Raw genomic sequence first — 16670 nt, 5'->3', positions numbered from 1 at the left:
GATCCTGAAAACAAGCAGGAATATCCTGAACAGGAACTGGAAAATTACTAAACAGCGAATCCAGGTGTACAAACACAATGAGAACAATTGTATGTGAAAACATAAAGAAGTAGCAGGAGTGGCCACAAAGCAGCCCAAACGCAGGGTGAGAGGTAATTGTCTGCAAAGTCCAGGAGGCTAGAGGTCCAAAAAGGAAGCAAGCTGGAGCAAAAGCTCAAAGGGCTAGCACTGGCCAAACAGAACAAAGCCACTCAAATAAGGGGTAACAACTCTGTACGCCAACTCTGCTACAGGACTCAGGTGGCCGATGATGGTCCCGCTTCTCCCGGTAACGAATCCAGGTAGGCCTGGGCATCCTCCGCCGTGACGTACATTTGCCAACCGTTGGGAATCCAAACCTTCAGCTGTGCAGGGTAGAGGAGTTGGAACCACTGCTTTTTCTCAAAGAGAGCCGAGCACACCCGGGAGAAGCGCCTCCGATGTTCCTGTAGTGCAGGTGAATAGTCCTGGAACAGGCGCACAGGAGTACCCTCATAAGAGGGTATTCCGCTTCTGACAGTACTGCCGCATAAGTTCAGACTTCGCTGCCGAATTATGAACTTTGAAGATAGTAACTTGGGCTCGTTCACGGTCATCGTTGCGCCGGCCCAGGTGGTGAGCGCGGTCAAGCCTCAAGGGCCCAACCCCTGCTGGAAGCGGCAACGCCAGCTGAAGCCAAGACTCCACTGATGAAAGGAGACGAGAGTCTGGAACAGACTCAGGCAGACCAACCAGACGGATGTTATCTCTCCTCGAGCGGTTCTCGAGGTCTTCAATCTTATCTGCCTGTCTCTGGAGTTGGGCACGCAGGGAGGCCAGATCTGCTGCCGACGAGGAGCACGTGTCCTCAACCCCCGAGACGCGATGCTCCAGTTCCCCTGTCCGTCTTGTTGTTTCCCCCAAGAGGGACTCAAGGAGGTAAGTTGGCTGGAGAGAAGATCGAATCTGGAGTCCAGCGCCCGCACCACCAAAGCCGACAGTGCCACCGATAGGGGGAGCGTGGAACCCAAGTCCCCCGCCACCATCTTAGCCTCGGGCCGCGCCGATCTAGTCTCCTTGTCTTTCACCGAGCGGCTCGATTTGGTGCTCATAACCGGGCTGGGTGTCTGCAGGAAACGTTCCATAAACCTCCCCGAAGGTCCAGTGCAGTGCAGGGCTAGGAAAGATTAGTTGAAACGGTGCTGAGGGATTCGGGGCCCCAGAGCACGAGTGAAGCACGTCTCGCTCGGCTCAGCACATCACGTGACTCTGCAGAAAGGGAATTATAATAATTTTATAAAGATCTGGGGGCCATTGGCAAATTATTGTAATGAGTAGACATCATTTTCCATTGATAGTATATTTATACATAGGGGAAGGGGGGTTGGTATGAAATTTTATCAAATTATTAAGATTACTATATTTATATGTTATTTTTGATTGAAATAATTGAGGAAGGGTGGGTGGGAAGGGAATAAATTTTATGTATTTATGACGATAATAGAGGAATTTCAAGTGATGTGTAAAAGTTTTTAATGATGTTATGTTGTGCACTTGTAAGATGAAAAATGAATAAAGAATTAAAAAACAAAAAAAAACAGTAGTAGTATAGGTATGTTCAGAGAGAGTATTTTTCCTGCTAGCTACCTTCCCATAAGCACCATTCCTATTCATTGTTTTGGTAATGGTTGGCACATGAGCCCTCACATCAGCCACAGTAGGATTGAAGATTTTAGAGAATATTTACTCAGTCTCTACCTCAGAACATCATCTGTGCATGTTTCAGCAGTATTTGACATATGGCAGCATTATATTTCTTAAACCTTTTTTTCACAGAGTAAAGCAAAACTCAGAGAGTGAAAGGCGCAGTCCAAGCAGTGAGGATGATCGAGATGAGAGAGAATCAACAGCTGAAATCCAGAATCCTGATGATTACAATGAGATATTCCAGCCCAAAAGTGCTATCTGTGAGTACCTCTTTCCTTAACTTCAACACCACTTAAGAGTGTTAATTGTAATGCATTTGATATAATGCCTTTTGTAGTACAACCAAAGCCATTTACATATAACTAGGTATTTCTCTGTCCCTTGTTGGCTTAAAATCTAAGTTTTTGTATCTGGGGCAATGGAGAGTTATGTTAAAGTGGTAAGCAATTCATTTATCTTCTCTTCCCACCTTTCAGTACCTTTGAAGACCTGTTCTCTTGCCCTGCAACCCCACCAATAGGATACCCATTTGCTATTGGCTCTTGAATTCCTGTGCCTTTAACTTAGACTGCTAATTTTAGGTTCTTCATGATTTTTTTAGCAGGTGCTCTTAGTTATATATTCAATATCTACCAAATTTTGGTGTAAGCATTTAAGGGGAACTTCTATACATGGTGTTGAACATTAGATATTACTTCCATACCAAATTTTGGGTGCAAAAAAGTGTTGTAATGGATGCAAGGTGCCAAAATGGGGTGAAAATGACATATCTGTGTGAAAACACTTATGGACCCATTTATAGAAAAGCACATAAATTTCTGTGCAGATCAACAAAGGGGGCATGGTGGACCAGGGTAGATCCATTTTAAGGCACACATTGCCTTAAAATGTGTGCAGTGTTATAGAATTCAGGGTACCTGTACCTAGCGTGCAATCTGAGATTTACACCTGGTTTCTGTTGTAACTCCTGTCAAAGTTGAGCAAAAATCCCAGCCCTGTTTTATAAAGGATGCTGATCCTAGAGCACCCATTCTAGTGCAATAGTTGTGTCATTCTGGACAAGTGGGTAGTGAATCCAAACCTGCACGCTTTGCAGAAGGTATCAACCACAGTTTTTAACTCCTCCTTCCTCAGCACCCTGTTCAATAAAGTTTTTGTCTGATCTACTCTGTTTTAATCCCTTTTATTTTCTGGATTTTTCTTAAAATTTGGAGCATTTCTGGGGTAACTACATGGGAGAAGAAGCAGACTTGGGGTTTGCAGCTGGTAGGCCAATCCTTTTGTGGTATCTGTTAGCTAGTCTGCTTAACGTTGTTGGAGCTCAGGGACTGTTCCCCTTGAATCTAGCTCAGCCCCTGATTTTTTTCAAGAGCTTGAGCGCAGGCTGATTTGGCACCTGCAGTGGTCCTTTTGGCGGACTTTTGCTGTGCCAGCTACGTGTTACCTCCCCTCTTTGTGTTTACAGTTCAATTGGGGAAGAGCTCTGGTCTGGTCTCGCTCTAACTAGCAGCCGGAAAATTTCAGCTTGGGAGGCTGATTTTTGTTTGAGGCAATATCCTTCTCCAAGCTCCAGCTTCACACAGGAGCAGAAGCAGACTTGAGACACCTTTATAGCACAGCATGTCACAGTGAGAACAGACTGTTACAGTCTATGGGAAAATGGGGAGAGGGTAGTTCTGCAAACTGGATTTTTAGCCGTTTCTATGGTTGCCTAGAGCAGTGATTCCCAACCCTGTCCTGGAGGAACACCAGGCCAATCGGGTTTTCAGGCTAGCCCTAATGAATATGCATGAAGCAAATTTGCATGCCTATCCCTTCCATCATATGCAAATCTCTCTCATGCATATTCATTAGGGCTAGCCTGAAAACCCGATTGGCCTGGTGTTCCTCCAGGTCAGGGTTGGGAATCACTGGCCTAGAGGGTCCTCCTCCTCCTCCAAAATCTAGTGAAAAAAACAGATTCACTACAAGTTAGCTTGTATGATCCACAAAGCTATCTATAGAGAGAATTCCAGCAGACTGATGTCCAGCATTAAGGTCTCGCACACCTTCCTCAATTCCAAGGTATATGTAGCACTTCAAGATACCATTCCCATCCTCTGAACTAGTACGCTGGAAGAAGTTTCACTCCACTTTTGAGTTCCTAGGATCACACATCTGGAACAGTCTCCTGCAGATCTGCCTGCCACATATTGTCTCCTCAGGAAAAAACTAAAGACATACCTTTTCGTCTTGTAATTAACAAATGCCTCTTGAAGACTTCATCCCCTCTCATCAGTATTATCTCATACCTGAGTTATCCATATTAGATTTGCTTATCTCCAACCTAGAATCACTAATGTAATCCCTCTTGCAAGCTGCATTGATTCCATGTAGAAAATTACAGATACAAGAAGTTGTATGTTTTCCATTTTTGTTTTTTTTTGTTTTTTTTAAATTCTTTATTCATTTTACATCTTACATCAAGTGTATAAATAATTGACATATTAAAATTGTATACATCATTTGAATTTCTTATCCAATTAACCTTTAATACATAAAATTTAATCCCTTCCCTCCCATTTTTGGAGTTTGGCTGTTTTGAAACATTTTGGTGACAAAATGCTGCCATTTTATTTTCTCTTGCAAAGACATATAGGATTCTGTACTGAAGCTGTTTTCCTTCTATAGTGGTGAACTTTGCAGAAGAGTATCACTCATATCTTTTAGCTCCTTCTCTTCACCAGTGGAGAATAGCTCCCTATTCAGTTTTTCCTTCTTCAAGTGAACTGAGAAGGTGTGTTCTGCTCTGCTTTTTTTTTTCCCCCAGGTTTTTTTGTCCATCGGTTCTTTATTTCTGCATGGCTTCAGTCCCGGAGGTCCCCTTCTTGGGCTTATTCCGCCAGGGAAAGGACTTAGACCTGTGAGGGCGGGCTGCTGCTCACAGGTCAATCTCCGGGTACCTGTGGAGCCAACCTGCTTTGTCATCCAACAAAGGCTAGGGGTCTGTTCCCCTGTGAGCTTGCCTGATGATTATCAGAGGTTTGAGCACATGCTGTGGAGCCCCTGGGTAACAACTCTTTAGTTATCAGGGAGCCGGTTGCAAATTATCTCTCCGCCCCCACCCCCCCGGCATTCTTAGAATAATCCTGACCGGCAGCCAGAAGATTTCTAGTGGTGGGTTTTTTTCCAGCAGTCTCTGAGGCAGTAATCCTTTCCCTGCAGGCAGGCTGCTTTAAGCTGACAGGCACCATAAGTCACAGTGAGTACTCCATTTATTCCCTATGGAAAAAATCAGAGGGGAGGGGGTTCAGGAAAAGGTAGATCAGAGGGGTTTTGAGGTTAGAATTAGGTTTCCCCACCTCCAAATGCCAATGTTTTTTAAACTTTCGGGAAAGCTTCCACAGGTCATTTTTGATGCGATTTTACTGATGGTGGCCATCTTGGATTTTTATCAGTCTTTTCTTCAAAAGCTTCCTTCTACCTCAAAACTTCTTATTCTGCTCAGGGATCATCTGCAATGGATTTCCCAGGCCAATCTGTCCCTATTTCTTGCCTTTTTGCACAGCTTTATCAACAGATGAGTTTCTATGTTCCACGTACCTCAGGACACAGAAGGAAGGGGTGTGAGTTTTGGGCTCAGCTTCCTTAGAGTCCTTTAGGGTGGGAGAACCCCAAAAAGCCCAGCCAACAGGGAAGAGATCCCATTCAGAAGCCACACACAACAAGGGTGAGAAATACAAGTGCTTGGAGTCAGTGGAGGCCCAACAATCCCAGTCAGGGACCCTGCAGGGGTCCTTAGGGCCACCTGTCCAGGGGTTTTCAGACTTTGTCAATCTCTTGTGGAAAACCTATTTGACGGGCACAGGGAGCACTGCCCTGCCTGCGAGCATGCTTGCTTCGGTACAGGGAGAGTTCCATCCAAACCAGACTTCCGTACATTGTAACAAAGTGGCTCCAAGTATTGATGACCACTTGGAAAAGGACTGGAAGTCCCTTTTCATGCCTTTATTATTTCAAGGATCCACTGCATCTTTGGATGAGTTAGTATCCCTGTCAGGAGTTGGAGGTTAGGAGGCTGTGACTATGATTCTATTGATCAAGGTGACGATCCCTCAGTACGCCAAGTAGCCTCATTATAGAAACAAAGTAGCTCCTGAATCATACTGGAAAAAAACCCCAGATAATAACTCATTACTATCCCTATCCTTGACCAAGACTTCCTGCACCATTGGAAAACGATCAATGAACAAATCCTAAACAAACTAGCCCCATTCAAATGCATCAAAAGAATCCAAAGATCATCAGAGAAGTGGTTTGACTCAGCACTTATGTCCCTAAAAAGAGTTTGCCAACAAGCTGAGCACTACTGGTGTAGACACCCTTCCCCAGAAAACAAGATTAAGTGGCACTAGAACAGTGGTTCCCAAACCCTGTCCTGGGGGTCCCCCAGCCGGTCGGGTTTACAAGATATCCCTAATGAATATGCATGAGAGAGATTTGCATACCTGTCACTTCCATTATATGCAAATCTCTCTCATGTATATTCATTAGGGATATCTTGAAAACCCGACTGGCTGAGGGTCCCCCAGGACAGGGTTTGGGAACCACTGCACTAGAAAATCCTATAATATAAATCACCACTGTCGCTAAAAAAGAAAAAGGAGTACTCTAAATATCAGCACAGAAGATAATCTTAAAATCAACAAAATGTTCTCAATATTAGATAACCTAACCAAAACGAACAAGATCACAAATGGTGACAACCCCTCTATTCTAGCAACTCCAGAACTAGCTACAATATTTTAAATCAGATTCCACATGAGACCAGCTACCCCCCACCAATCTAGACACAAAATGGCTTCTCCTAAAACACTCCAAAGCAGACTGCAGCCTTGACACCTGCCCACCTTACCTGATCAAAGCAGCCACCCCAACAACCATAGGAAAAATAACCCAATGGTTCAACTATCACCTAAAAACTGGTGTTTTCCCCAAATCAAGAGGAATTATCTTAGTGCCCATTCCCAAGAACCCAAAACTCGGTCCCTCTAATGCGACTAGTTATCAGCCATTAGTTTCCATCCCCATATTTATCAAAATGATGGAAGGATATGTCACAGAACAACTCGAATGCTACTTACGCTTCAATATCCTCTATCTTTCACAATCGGGATTCAAGAAAAATCACAGCACTGAGACAGCACTAGTAGCATATGACAAAGATGTACTAAGCATGGTTCACAGCGCAATCATAAGCTAATTTGACCTAAGCAGTGCATTTGACCTGTAGACTTTGATCAAATGTTTGAGATCTTCAATGATATTTAAGATTTTGCGACCCAGTCCTCTCCTGGTTCTAAGGCTTCCTAACCTCTTGGCACTATGCTATATGTAAAAACGGTGTACTTTCTGACAGCTGGCACCCTCCCAACGGGGTCCCCAAAGGATCCCCGCTTTCACAATCAGTGTTCAACCTTCTAATGGCAATTGAGGAGAAGGGGCAGCGGCGAGAGTTAGCTCCGCCCATCCCCGATAGCATCCATCAGAGCTCCTCTTTAAAAGGGGAGGGGCCAACGTCGCTCAGCCATTCGGCTCTGTAAGCGGCTCAAAGAAGAGGGAGGAAGGAGGAGGAGAGTAGCAGGAAACGAGCAGAGAGCAGGAGAAGCTTGGAGGAGAAAAGCAGGAGACAAGGAGGCAGGATAGGAGGAGAAGGGGCAGCGGCGAGAGTTAGCTTTGCCCACCCCCGACGGCATCCATCAGAGCTCTCCCTTAAAAAGGGGAAGGACCAACGGCGCTCAGCCATTCGGCGCTCGCCTTAGCGAGAGCGCCTTTGAGAAGGGCCTTGAGAAGGGACGAGCCACCACTAAAAGAGAGCAGAAAGAGACCACAGCAGACGCAGAGGACATTTAACAAGGTAGACACAGTAGGTAAAGAGGACACGCAACCAAACATTCACAGTAGGTACAGAGGGCACATCAGGTGCAGAGGACACCCACAGCAGGCACAGAGGACACACAAACAACCAGGCAGACACAGAGGACACATCAGGCACAGAGGACACAGCAGGCGTTAAGGACACACAGCCAGGCAGACACAGAAGACACATCCAGGTGAGCACAGAGGGCATAACAGGCACAGAGGACAGTAATGGAAACAGCAGACAGAAGCAGGATGTTGAGCTACCCAGTTTTCTGCACCGTCTGCCTTATGTATGACTACCTCCCCTCTGGGATGCGGTCTCACATATGCACTCGATGCAGAGAACTGGAGAGCCTGAAGAAGCAAGTCCGACTCCTGGAGGGCAGAATAATGGAACTGGAGGCACTTTGAGAAGTGGAGGAGGAAGACAGAGATGCAGAGAACATCAAGACAGAGAACACCATCGAGGAAGAAGTCCGGGAGCTGGAGAACTTCATAGAAGAGGCATACAGGGAGGCTGTGGAAAAGCACCAGCAACAGTGGAACTGCCAGGACACACCTACAGAGAATGCGGACCACCAGACGGACAGCCAGCAAGAGGAAATGGGTTACACAGCAGCAAGATCTGGAAACAGTGGAGGGAACCCACAAGAAGACGAACGCCAGGATGAGAGGAAACGGCTGGAGAGATGGACATACACCAGGGACACGGACCTGCGGCTGGAGAATCAAGAGAAGATGGAGGGGACAGCAATCGTGGGGATCTCCATCATCAGACGAGTCGACAGCTACATTGCTGGAGGAAGACTGGATCGGCTGGTGACCTGCCTACCGGGAGCCAAGGTAGAAGACAGCAGGATTATTGACAGTGTGGAGGAAGAAAATATGGCGGTAGTGATCCATGTGCAACAGAAACTACAGCAGAGAAGTACTGAAGGACCAGTTCCAGATGCTAGGAAGAAAGCTGAAGACCAGAACACAGAGGATAGCATTCTCAGAGATTCTGCCGGTACCCAGGGCAGACGAGAAGAGACAGATGAAGCTGCAAGCAGTCAACACATGGATACGGCGCTGGTGTGAGGAAGAAGGATTCCACTTCATGCGTAACTGGACGACGTTCTGGGGGAAGAGCAAGCTATTCAGGAAGGACGGACTCCACCTCAGCAGAGACGGAACAAGGCTACATGCCAGCAATATCAAGAGAGAAGTTGAGAAGCTTTTAAACTAGGAAGAAGGGGAAAGCCGACAGTCGACCGAGAGAGAGAGTCGATGGTTCGGGACCTATATACCTGGAGGATACCGTACAGAAAGATAGAGGGGAAAGACTCACCAGATTGCAGGCAAAACAGACCGAAAGGGACTCAAGAGGGAAGGACATGCAAGAAGGAAACAGGCAAACTCAAGTGTATGTACACAAATGCAAGGAGCCTTAGAGATAAGATGGGTGAATTAGAAGCTGTGGCACAAAAGGATAACATTGACACCATTGGCATCACAGAAACATAGTGGACTGAGGAAAATACCTGGGACACAGTGCTACCGGGATACAAACTATACTGCAATGACAGAGTGGCTCAAAAAGGTGAGGGCCTTGCCATATATGTCAAAGAGGGAATTGAATCTACTGGGGAGAACATGCTACAACAGACAGATAAGTTAGAGTCTCTATAGGTCAAAATTCCAGGAACAAATGGACCAGAAACGAAGATCGGCATCTACTACCGACCCCCAGGGCAGACCGAGGAAATTGATGGAGAAATGACGGACGAGATTAAACGCAACTGCAAGGAAGGCAAAGCAGTTATCATGGACGACTTCAACTATCCGGGGATAGATTGGAACCTAGGCACCTCCAGCTGCACTAGAGAGACCAAGTTCTTGGATGCTGTAGGCGATTGCTTCCTGGAACAACTTGTCAAGAAAAATACAAGGGGAAACTCAATTCTGGACTTAATTCTAAATGGGCTGCGAGGACCAGCACAAGATGTAGAAGTAGAAGGTATGCTGGGAAACATTGATCACAATATGATCCGCTTCAACCTGGACGCAGGGGCAAAACATCGGTCTAGCACCAAGGCCACGGCACTGAACTTCCGTAAAGGGAATTATGAAGGGATGAGACGCATGGTAGAGAAGAAGGTTAAGAAGAGGATGAACACTATAAAAACATTAGAACAAGCTTGGTGCCTTTTTTAAGGATATGGTCACCGAGGCACAAAATCTTTATATACCGCGTATCAACAAGGGATCAAAAAAAGAACAAAGAACCGGTGTGACTCACTATAGATGTAAAGGAAGCGATCAGAGACAAGAAGACTTCGTTTAAGGAATGGAAAAGGTCAAAAACAGATGAAAACTGGAATAAGCACAAACAACATCAACGTAGATGCCATAAGGCGGTAAAAGAGGCCAAAAGAGACTACGAGGAGAAAATAGCCAAGGAGGCTAAAAACTTCAAGCCATTCTTTTGATATATTAAGGGGAAACGACCTGCGAAGGAAGCGGTGGGACCGCTGGATGACCAAGGAATAAAGGGAGCGCTAAAGGAAGACAAAGCAATCGCCGACAAACTGAATACTTTTTTTTTGCATCTATATTTACCGAAGAGGATATATACACAGCATACTGGAACCCATCAGGCTATATGCCGAAAGTGAAAAAGGGAAACTGACAGGGTTAACGGTCAGTCTAGAAGAGGTATGCAGGCAGATAGGCATAAGAGCGATAAATCCCCTGGACAGGATGGCATCCATCCGAGGGTCATCAAGGAACTGAAAGGTACTATAGCAGAACTACTTCAGCTAATAGCCAATCTGTCGATCAAATCAGGAAAGATTCCAGAGGACTGGAAGGTGGGGAATGTTACGGCCATCTTCAAAAAAGGTTCGAGGGGAGACCCGGGAAACTACAGACCGCTGGGTCTGACATCGGTACCGGGAAAAATGGTAGAGGCGCTGATAAAGGACCGCATCATTGATCACCTTGACGGACACGGTCTGATGAAGGCCAGCCAGCACGGTTTCAGCAAAGGCAGATCTTGTTTGACAAACATGCTGCACTTCTTCGAGGGAGTAAACAAGCAGATAGACTAGGGTGACCTGGTCAACATTGTATATCTGCGTTTGACAAGGTTCCGCATGAACAACTACTTCATGCGGAACCTTGAAATCCTGTGAAATACTCACGTGGATAAAAAACTGGCTGGAGCATAGGAAACAGAGAGTGCGAATAAATGGACATTTCTCGGACTGAAAGAGCGTCACCAGTGGGTGGCGCAGGGCACGGTGCTTGGACCCGTGCTCTTCAACATCTTTATAAACAATCTGGACATAGGTACAATGATACGAAGTTAATCAGAGTAGTGAAGACGCAGGGGGATTGCGAAGATCTGCAACGTGACATAATCAGGCTCGAAGAATGGGCATCGACATGGCAGATAAGGTTCAACGTGGATAAGTGTAGAGTGATGCATGTCGGTAACAAAAATTTCATGCACGAATACAGGTTGTCCGGGACGGTACTTGGAGAGACCTCCCAGGAAAGGGGCTTGGTTGTTCTGATTGATAAGTCGATGAAGCCATCCACGCAATGTGCGGCGGCGGCGAAAAGGGCGAACAGAATGCTAAGAATGATGATGAAGGGGCTCACAAACAGATCGGAGAAGGTTATCATGCCGCTGTACCGGGCCATGGTGCATCCTCACCTGGAGTACTGCATCCAGCACTGGTCACTGTACATGAAGAAGGACAACGGTACTACTCAAAAGGGTCCAAAAAAGAGCAACTAAGATGGTTAAGGGGCTGGAGGAGCTGCTGTACAGTGAAAGATTAGAGAAACCGGGCCTCTTCTTCTTCGAGTAGAGGAGATTGAGAGGGGACATGATCAAAACATTCAGGGTACTGAAGGGTATGGACTTAGTAGATAAGGATAGGTTGTTCACCCTCTCCAAGGTGGGGAGAATGAGGGGGCACTCTCTAAAGTTGAAAGGGGATAGATTCCGTACGCATGTAAGGAAGTTCTTCTTCACCCAGAGAGTGGTGGAAAACTGGAATGCTCCTCCGGAGTCTGTCATAGGGGAAAACACCCTCCAGGGATTCAAGACAAAGTTAGACAAGTTTCTGCTGAACCGGAATGTACGTAGGTAGGGGTAGTCGCAGTTAGGGCGCTGGTTTTTGACCAGAGGGCCGCCGCGTGAGCAGACTGCTGGGCACGATGGACCACTGGTCTGACCCAGCAGCGACAATTCTTATGTTCTTATCATTGGAAGCCAACCTAGATCTCGCACGAATAAAACATTTCACTTATGCAGATATCATAATCATGCTACCTGTAATGGCTGTATTAGTCAACACCCTCACCACTGTCAAGAAATGTGTCCATCATAGAAAACCGGATCTCAATCCACTGCCTCAAACTAAATGAGAATAAAACCAAATTCCTTTGGTTAGGACCCTCAACTGACCCACGCTACACCCAAGGACTTTCCATTATTTATTATAGTATTTATATAGCACTTATAACCTAAGTGGTTTACATTCAGGTACTCAAGCATTTTTCTCAATCTGTCCTGGTGTGCTCACACTCTATCTAATGTACCTGGGGCAATGGGGGATTAAGTGACTTGCCCAAGGTCACAAGGAGCAGTGTGGGATTTGAACCCACAACATCAGGGTGCTGAGGCTATAGCTCTAACCACTGTACCACACACTCCCCCCCCCCCCCCATTGGAACTACAATCCTGAATCCTAGGAGTAGAAATTGATAACCTCCTATCCATGAAGATCTATGTACAATCAATAATAAAACGATCTTTCCTTGTAATGAGAAAGCTAAGATGCATCAGAAAAATACTTTGAAACAGTGCAATTTCAACTAGACTGTTGTAATGTAACACTAGTTCTTTAGAAAACGGTGATGGAATGTAAAAAAGTGTGGGATAAAAATAGAGGATCTCCTAATTAGAAAATGAAGGATGTAAATTAAAGAACTAAGGCTGGTATTGGACAAACCTGCACGGTCTGGGTCCCATATATGGTGATTCGGTGTGGGGTGGGCTGGGGCGGGCATCAATGTGAACTCCACTAATATAGAATATGAGGATGTTATTGGCCAGATGTTACGGTAGATATCCTGCAAACAACAAGATGGTTGGATAGGCTGGAGTGAGCTTAGACAGCAACGTCGGCATTTGGAACTTAGGACAATACCAGACTTTACAGTCTAAGGTCCAGAAATATTAAAGAAGAGAACGGTTAATCTAATCATGCATTTTTAAAATGGGTATAACTTATGGGCAGACTGGATGGACTGTTCAGGTCTTTTTATCCGCCATCATTTACTATGTTGCTCTAGAACACTGCTGTTGCCTCTACAACTATTTCAAAATGCAGCAGTAAGACTCATATACAGACTATGGAAATCGAAACACCTACAGCCCTGCTATATGACACTACATTTACTCTTGGTGGAATTCTGCGCATAAAATTAGCAAATTCTGTAAGTTTATTTGCCAGATTTTTTGCTATCCATATTTAATTTAAAATAAAATATTTTTTTCTTCTACTTTTGTTGTGTGGATGTTTTATTTTTCCATCATGTCGGATCCAGTTTTTTTTTCTGCTTTCCTATCATCTGCTAATTCTCCTTCAAGCAACTGCTATTCATTTGTCTTTTCTAGTCTCTTCTGTCTATTCCCTCACCATGCCTGCCTCTGACATATTGATCATTTCTTTTAGCTCTTTTCTGCCTCTTTCTTTCCCTTCTCCTCTTTTTCACTTTTCAGCTACCTATCTTCTCTCCCATTCCCATTTTATTTTTTCCTCAGCCCTCCATTCCTTTTCATTTCCAATGTACCTCCTTTACCATATTTCTACCCTCTGTTATATTTCTGCCAGCAGAGTAGTATCATCTGCGTATCTCAGATTGCTGATGGTTCTTCCACCTATTTTCACCCCAACACTAAAATCATCTAAGTCCAGCTTTCTCACGATTTCTTCTGCATAGGGGTTGAAAAGAAAAGGAAAGAGGATACATCCTTGTTTTCTACCCTTTTTGATCTTGAACCATTCTGTATCCCCATACCTGGTTTGCGCTGTGGCTTCTTGATCGTAATAGAGTGATCTGATTGACCTGATCAGGTGCGCTGGCACTCTTATCTCACTCAGTGCTTTCCAAAAATTGTAATGCTCAACACAGTCAAAAGCTTTGGTATAATCAATAAAGCACAGGTGGAGCTTCTGGTATGCCCTCACCTTTTTCTATGATCCACTTCATGTTTGCAATGTGATCATGAGTTCTTCTGCCTTTACCGAATCTAGCTTGGGCATCAGGAAGTTCTCAATCAAGGATGTTGCCAAAGTGCCTCTGGATGATCTTTAGAAGCATCTTGCTGGGGTGGTGGATCAGGGCGATTGTTGTATAGTTGGTGTGCCCTTTCTTCAGCAGTGGGATAAAAACTGATCTTTTCCAGTTCTTTGGCTATATGCAGGTCCTCCAGACCTTCTGGCATAGTGCTGTCAGTGTGGCTCTTAGGACTCGTTTGAGCAGCTCTGCAGGGATTCCATCATTGTCAGGTGCTTTGTTTGGCAGCTGCCTCAGTGCTCAATCCAATTCACTTTCCTGGTTCTGCTTCCTCTTGACCCCCAAACTCTTCAGGGTAGTCAATCTGAGATACGCAGATAATACTACTCTGCTGGCAGAGAGTGAGAAGGACCTTAAGAAGTTGATCCTGAAGCTGAAAGAAGAAAGCGAGACCATGGGACTTTACCTTAACATCAAGAAAACCAAAATCATGACGACCGCCGAGAAAGTCCACATAAAGATCAACAATGAAGAAACAGAAGTAGTTGACAGCTTCATTTTCTTTGGGTCCCTCATTGATCATAGTTGTGATTCGACAGAGATCAAGCGTCAGTTAGCATTGGGGCGTGCAACCATGGTGAGCATGGATCAAATATGGAAGTGCAAGGACGTCTGACACCATCAAACAAAGACTGATTATTGACATTGTGTTACCAATCACAACATATGATTGAGACATGGACACTCACAAAAGCAGATAGAAGAAAATTGATGCCCTTGAGCTGTGGTGCTGGAGGAGACTTCTATGAATCCCATGGACAGCTAAGATTTTCAACAAAGATGTTCTTGATCATATAATCCCAGAGTTGTTCTTGGAAGGCAAGATTACCAGATAAAAACTATTTAGACATATGATGAGGGCAAATTCACTAGAAAAGGAGGTACTGCTTGGAATGGTCAGTGGTAAAAGGAAGCAGGGGAGACCAAAGGCCCATTGAATGGATACCATCAAGAATGACACAGGAATGAACATCAAGCAAATGAAAGAAAACAGGGAAACATGGCGAGGACTAGCCTACAGAGTATCCAAGGGTTGGACACAACTGAATGGATAGTAGTAGTAGTTATCACTTCTCTCATCCATTTCCTTGCCAACCTCTCTTCCCCCTCAGGGTTTTACAATTCTGAGCATCTTCCTTCCTCTACCCTTATAACTCAGCATCTGCTCCCTCTTCCTTTCCCACCTTTGTAGCTTGTCTCCCTCTCTCTTCCCTCCTGCACTCTTCCCCATGGTCCAATGTTTCTTGCTCTCACTTCCCTCACTCCAATTGCCAGGCATCTCTCCATCACTCCATTCTGTTCTGGATCCAACATCCCCCTCCTGTGTATCTTTCTATCCCTCTCATCCACCCTTATGTCCAACACCTCTCTCTCTCTCCCTCACCTCTCCCCCTCCCCTCCCCATATAGCAGCATTCTCTCCCTTCCTCTACCATATTCAACATTTCTGATTCTTTCCTACTGTCCACCATCTCTCTCTTCCCCTGCCTTGTGCCCTGGGTCAAACCTCTCTATCCCCTTCTGTACACCATCTCTCCCTTTCTCCCCTCCATTATCATGTTCAACATTTCACCCTCACAATGCATGGTTCTCTCCCCTACCTGTGTCAGCATTTTTTCTTTATCTTATCCTCCCCTCCGGCAGCATCTTTCCTTCTCACCCTCCCCTCCACTCCTCTCTCCATGCCAGCATATTTCTTTCCTCTCACCCCTCCCCTTCCTAGTAAAGCTTGCTTCACTGGGTCATGGTATCGGCAACGATTCTCGCACACTGCCTGCCACTAACCCAGAATCCTCCCCTCTGCTGTAGAGAGGCTTCTGGGTTAGCGGCAGGCAGCATGTGAGAATACCATGACCCAATAGCTGACACTGTCCAAGATTCTGCTCAGGAAAGGGGGAATTCTGCATGACTGCGCAAATTCTGCATTGCACAGTCATGCAGAATTCCATCAGAAGTATACATTGGCTGCCCATAACTGCAAAGATCAAGTTTAAATTGGGCATCGCTGCCTTTAAGATCCTGACAGGGAACGCCCCCGACTAGTTAACAGAGTAGGCCACCATACTCCAGGGTATCTCCAACAGATATACCACCAGAAATCTTTAAAATTCCCAGCATTCAACAATATAAAGTCTTAACGGAAAGCAATATAAAGTCTACCAGGCAAATTACCTTATCCATCCAATATCAATTAGCAAAATGCTGGATCTAACTATCACTGTATAAGACTCTGGTGAGACCTCATTTAGTATATTGTGTACAATTCTGGAGGGCCACCTTCAAAAAGATATAAAAAGGATGGAGTCGGTCCAGAGGAAGGCTACTAAAATAGTGCGTGGTCTTCGTCATAAGGCGTATGGGGACAGACTTAAAGATCTCAATCTGCATACTTTGGAGTGGGAGAGGGGAGAAATGATAGACGTTTAAATACCTAAGTGGTGTAAATGCACATGAGTTGAGTCTCATTTGAAAGGAAGCTCTGGAATGAGAAGGCATAGGATGAAGTTAAGAGGTGATAGGTTCAGGAGGAATCTAAGGAAATACTTTTTTTTTACAGAAAGGGCGGTAGATGCGTGGAATAGTCTCCTGGTAGAGGTGGTGGAGAAAGAGAGTATGTCTGATTTCAGGAAAGCCTGGGATAGTCATTTGGGATCTCTTAGAGAAAGGAAGAGATAATGGTTACTG

General features: G+C 45.2%; 1 protein-coding gene across 15 annotated transcripts in view; it reads left to right on the top strand.

The window, feature by feature from the left end:
- Positions 1–16670, top strand: part of KATNB1 (katanin regulatory subunit B1) — a 301411-nt gene that overhangs the window by 163229 nt on the left and 121512 nt on the right. For all 15 annotated transcript variants that reach the window (XM_033941729.1, XM_033941728.1, XM_033941724.1 and 12 more), the window contains one exon: positions 1855–1985. In XM_033941729.1, the coding sequence (XP_033797620.1) occupies positions 1855–1985 (131 nt within the window). The remainder of the gene's footprint in view (positions 1–1854; positions 1986–16670) is intronic.

This window comes from Geotrypetes seraphini, chromosome 4, assembly GCF_902459505.1.
Source record: "Geotrypetes seraphini chromosome 4, aGeoSer1.1, whole genome shotgun sequence".
NCBI lineage: Eukaryota > Metazoa > Chordata > Amphibia > Gymnophiona > Dermophiidae > Geotrypetes > Geotrypetes seraphini.
This window is presented reverse-complemented; position numbering and strand designations above follow the sequence as displayed.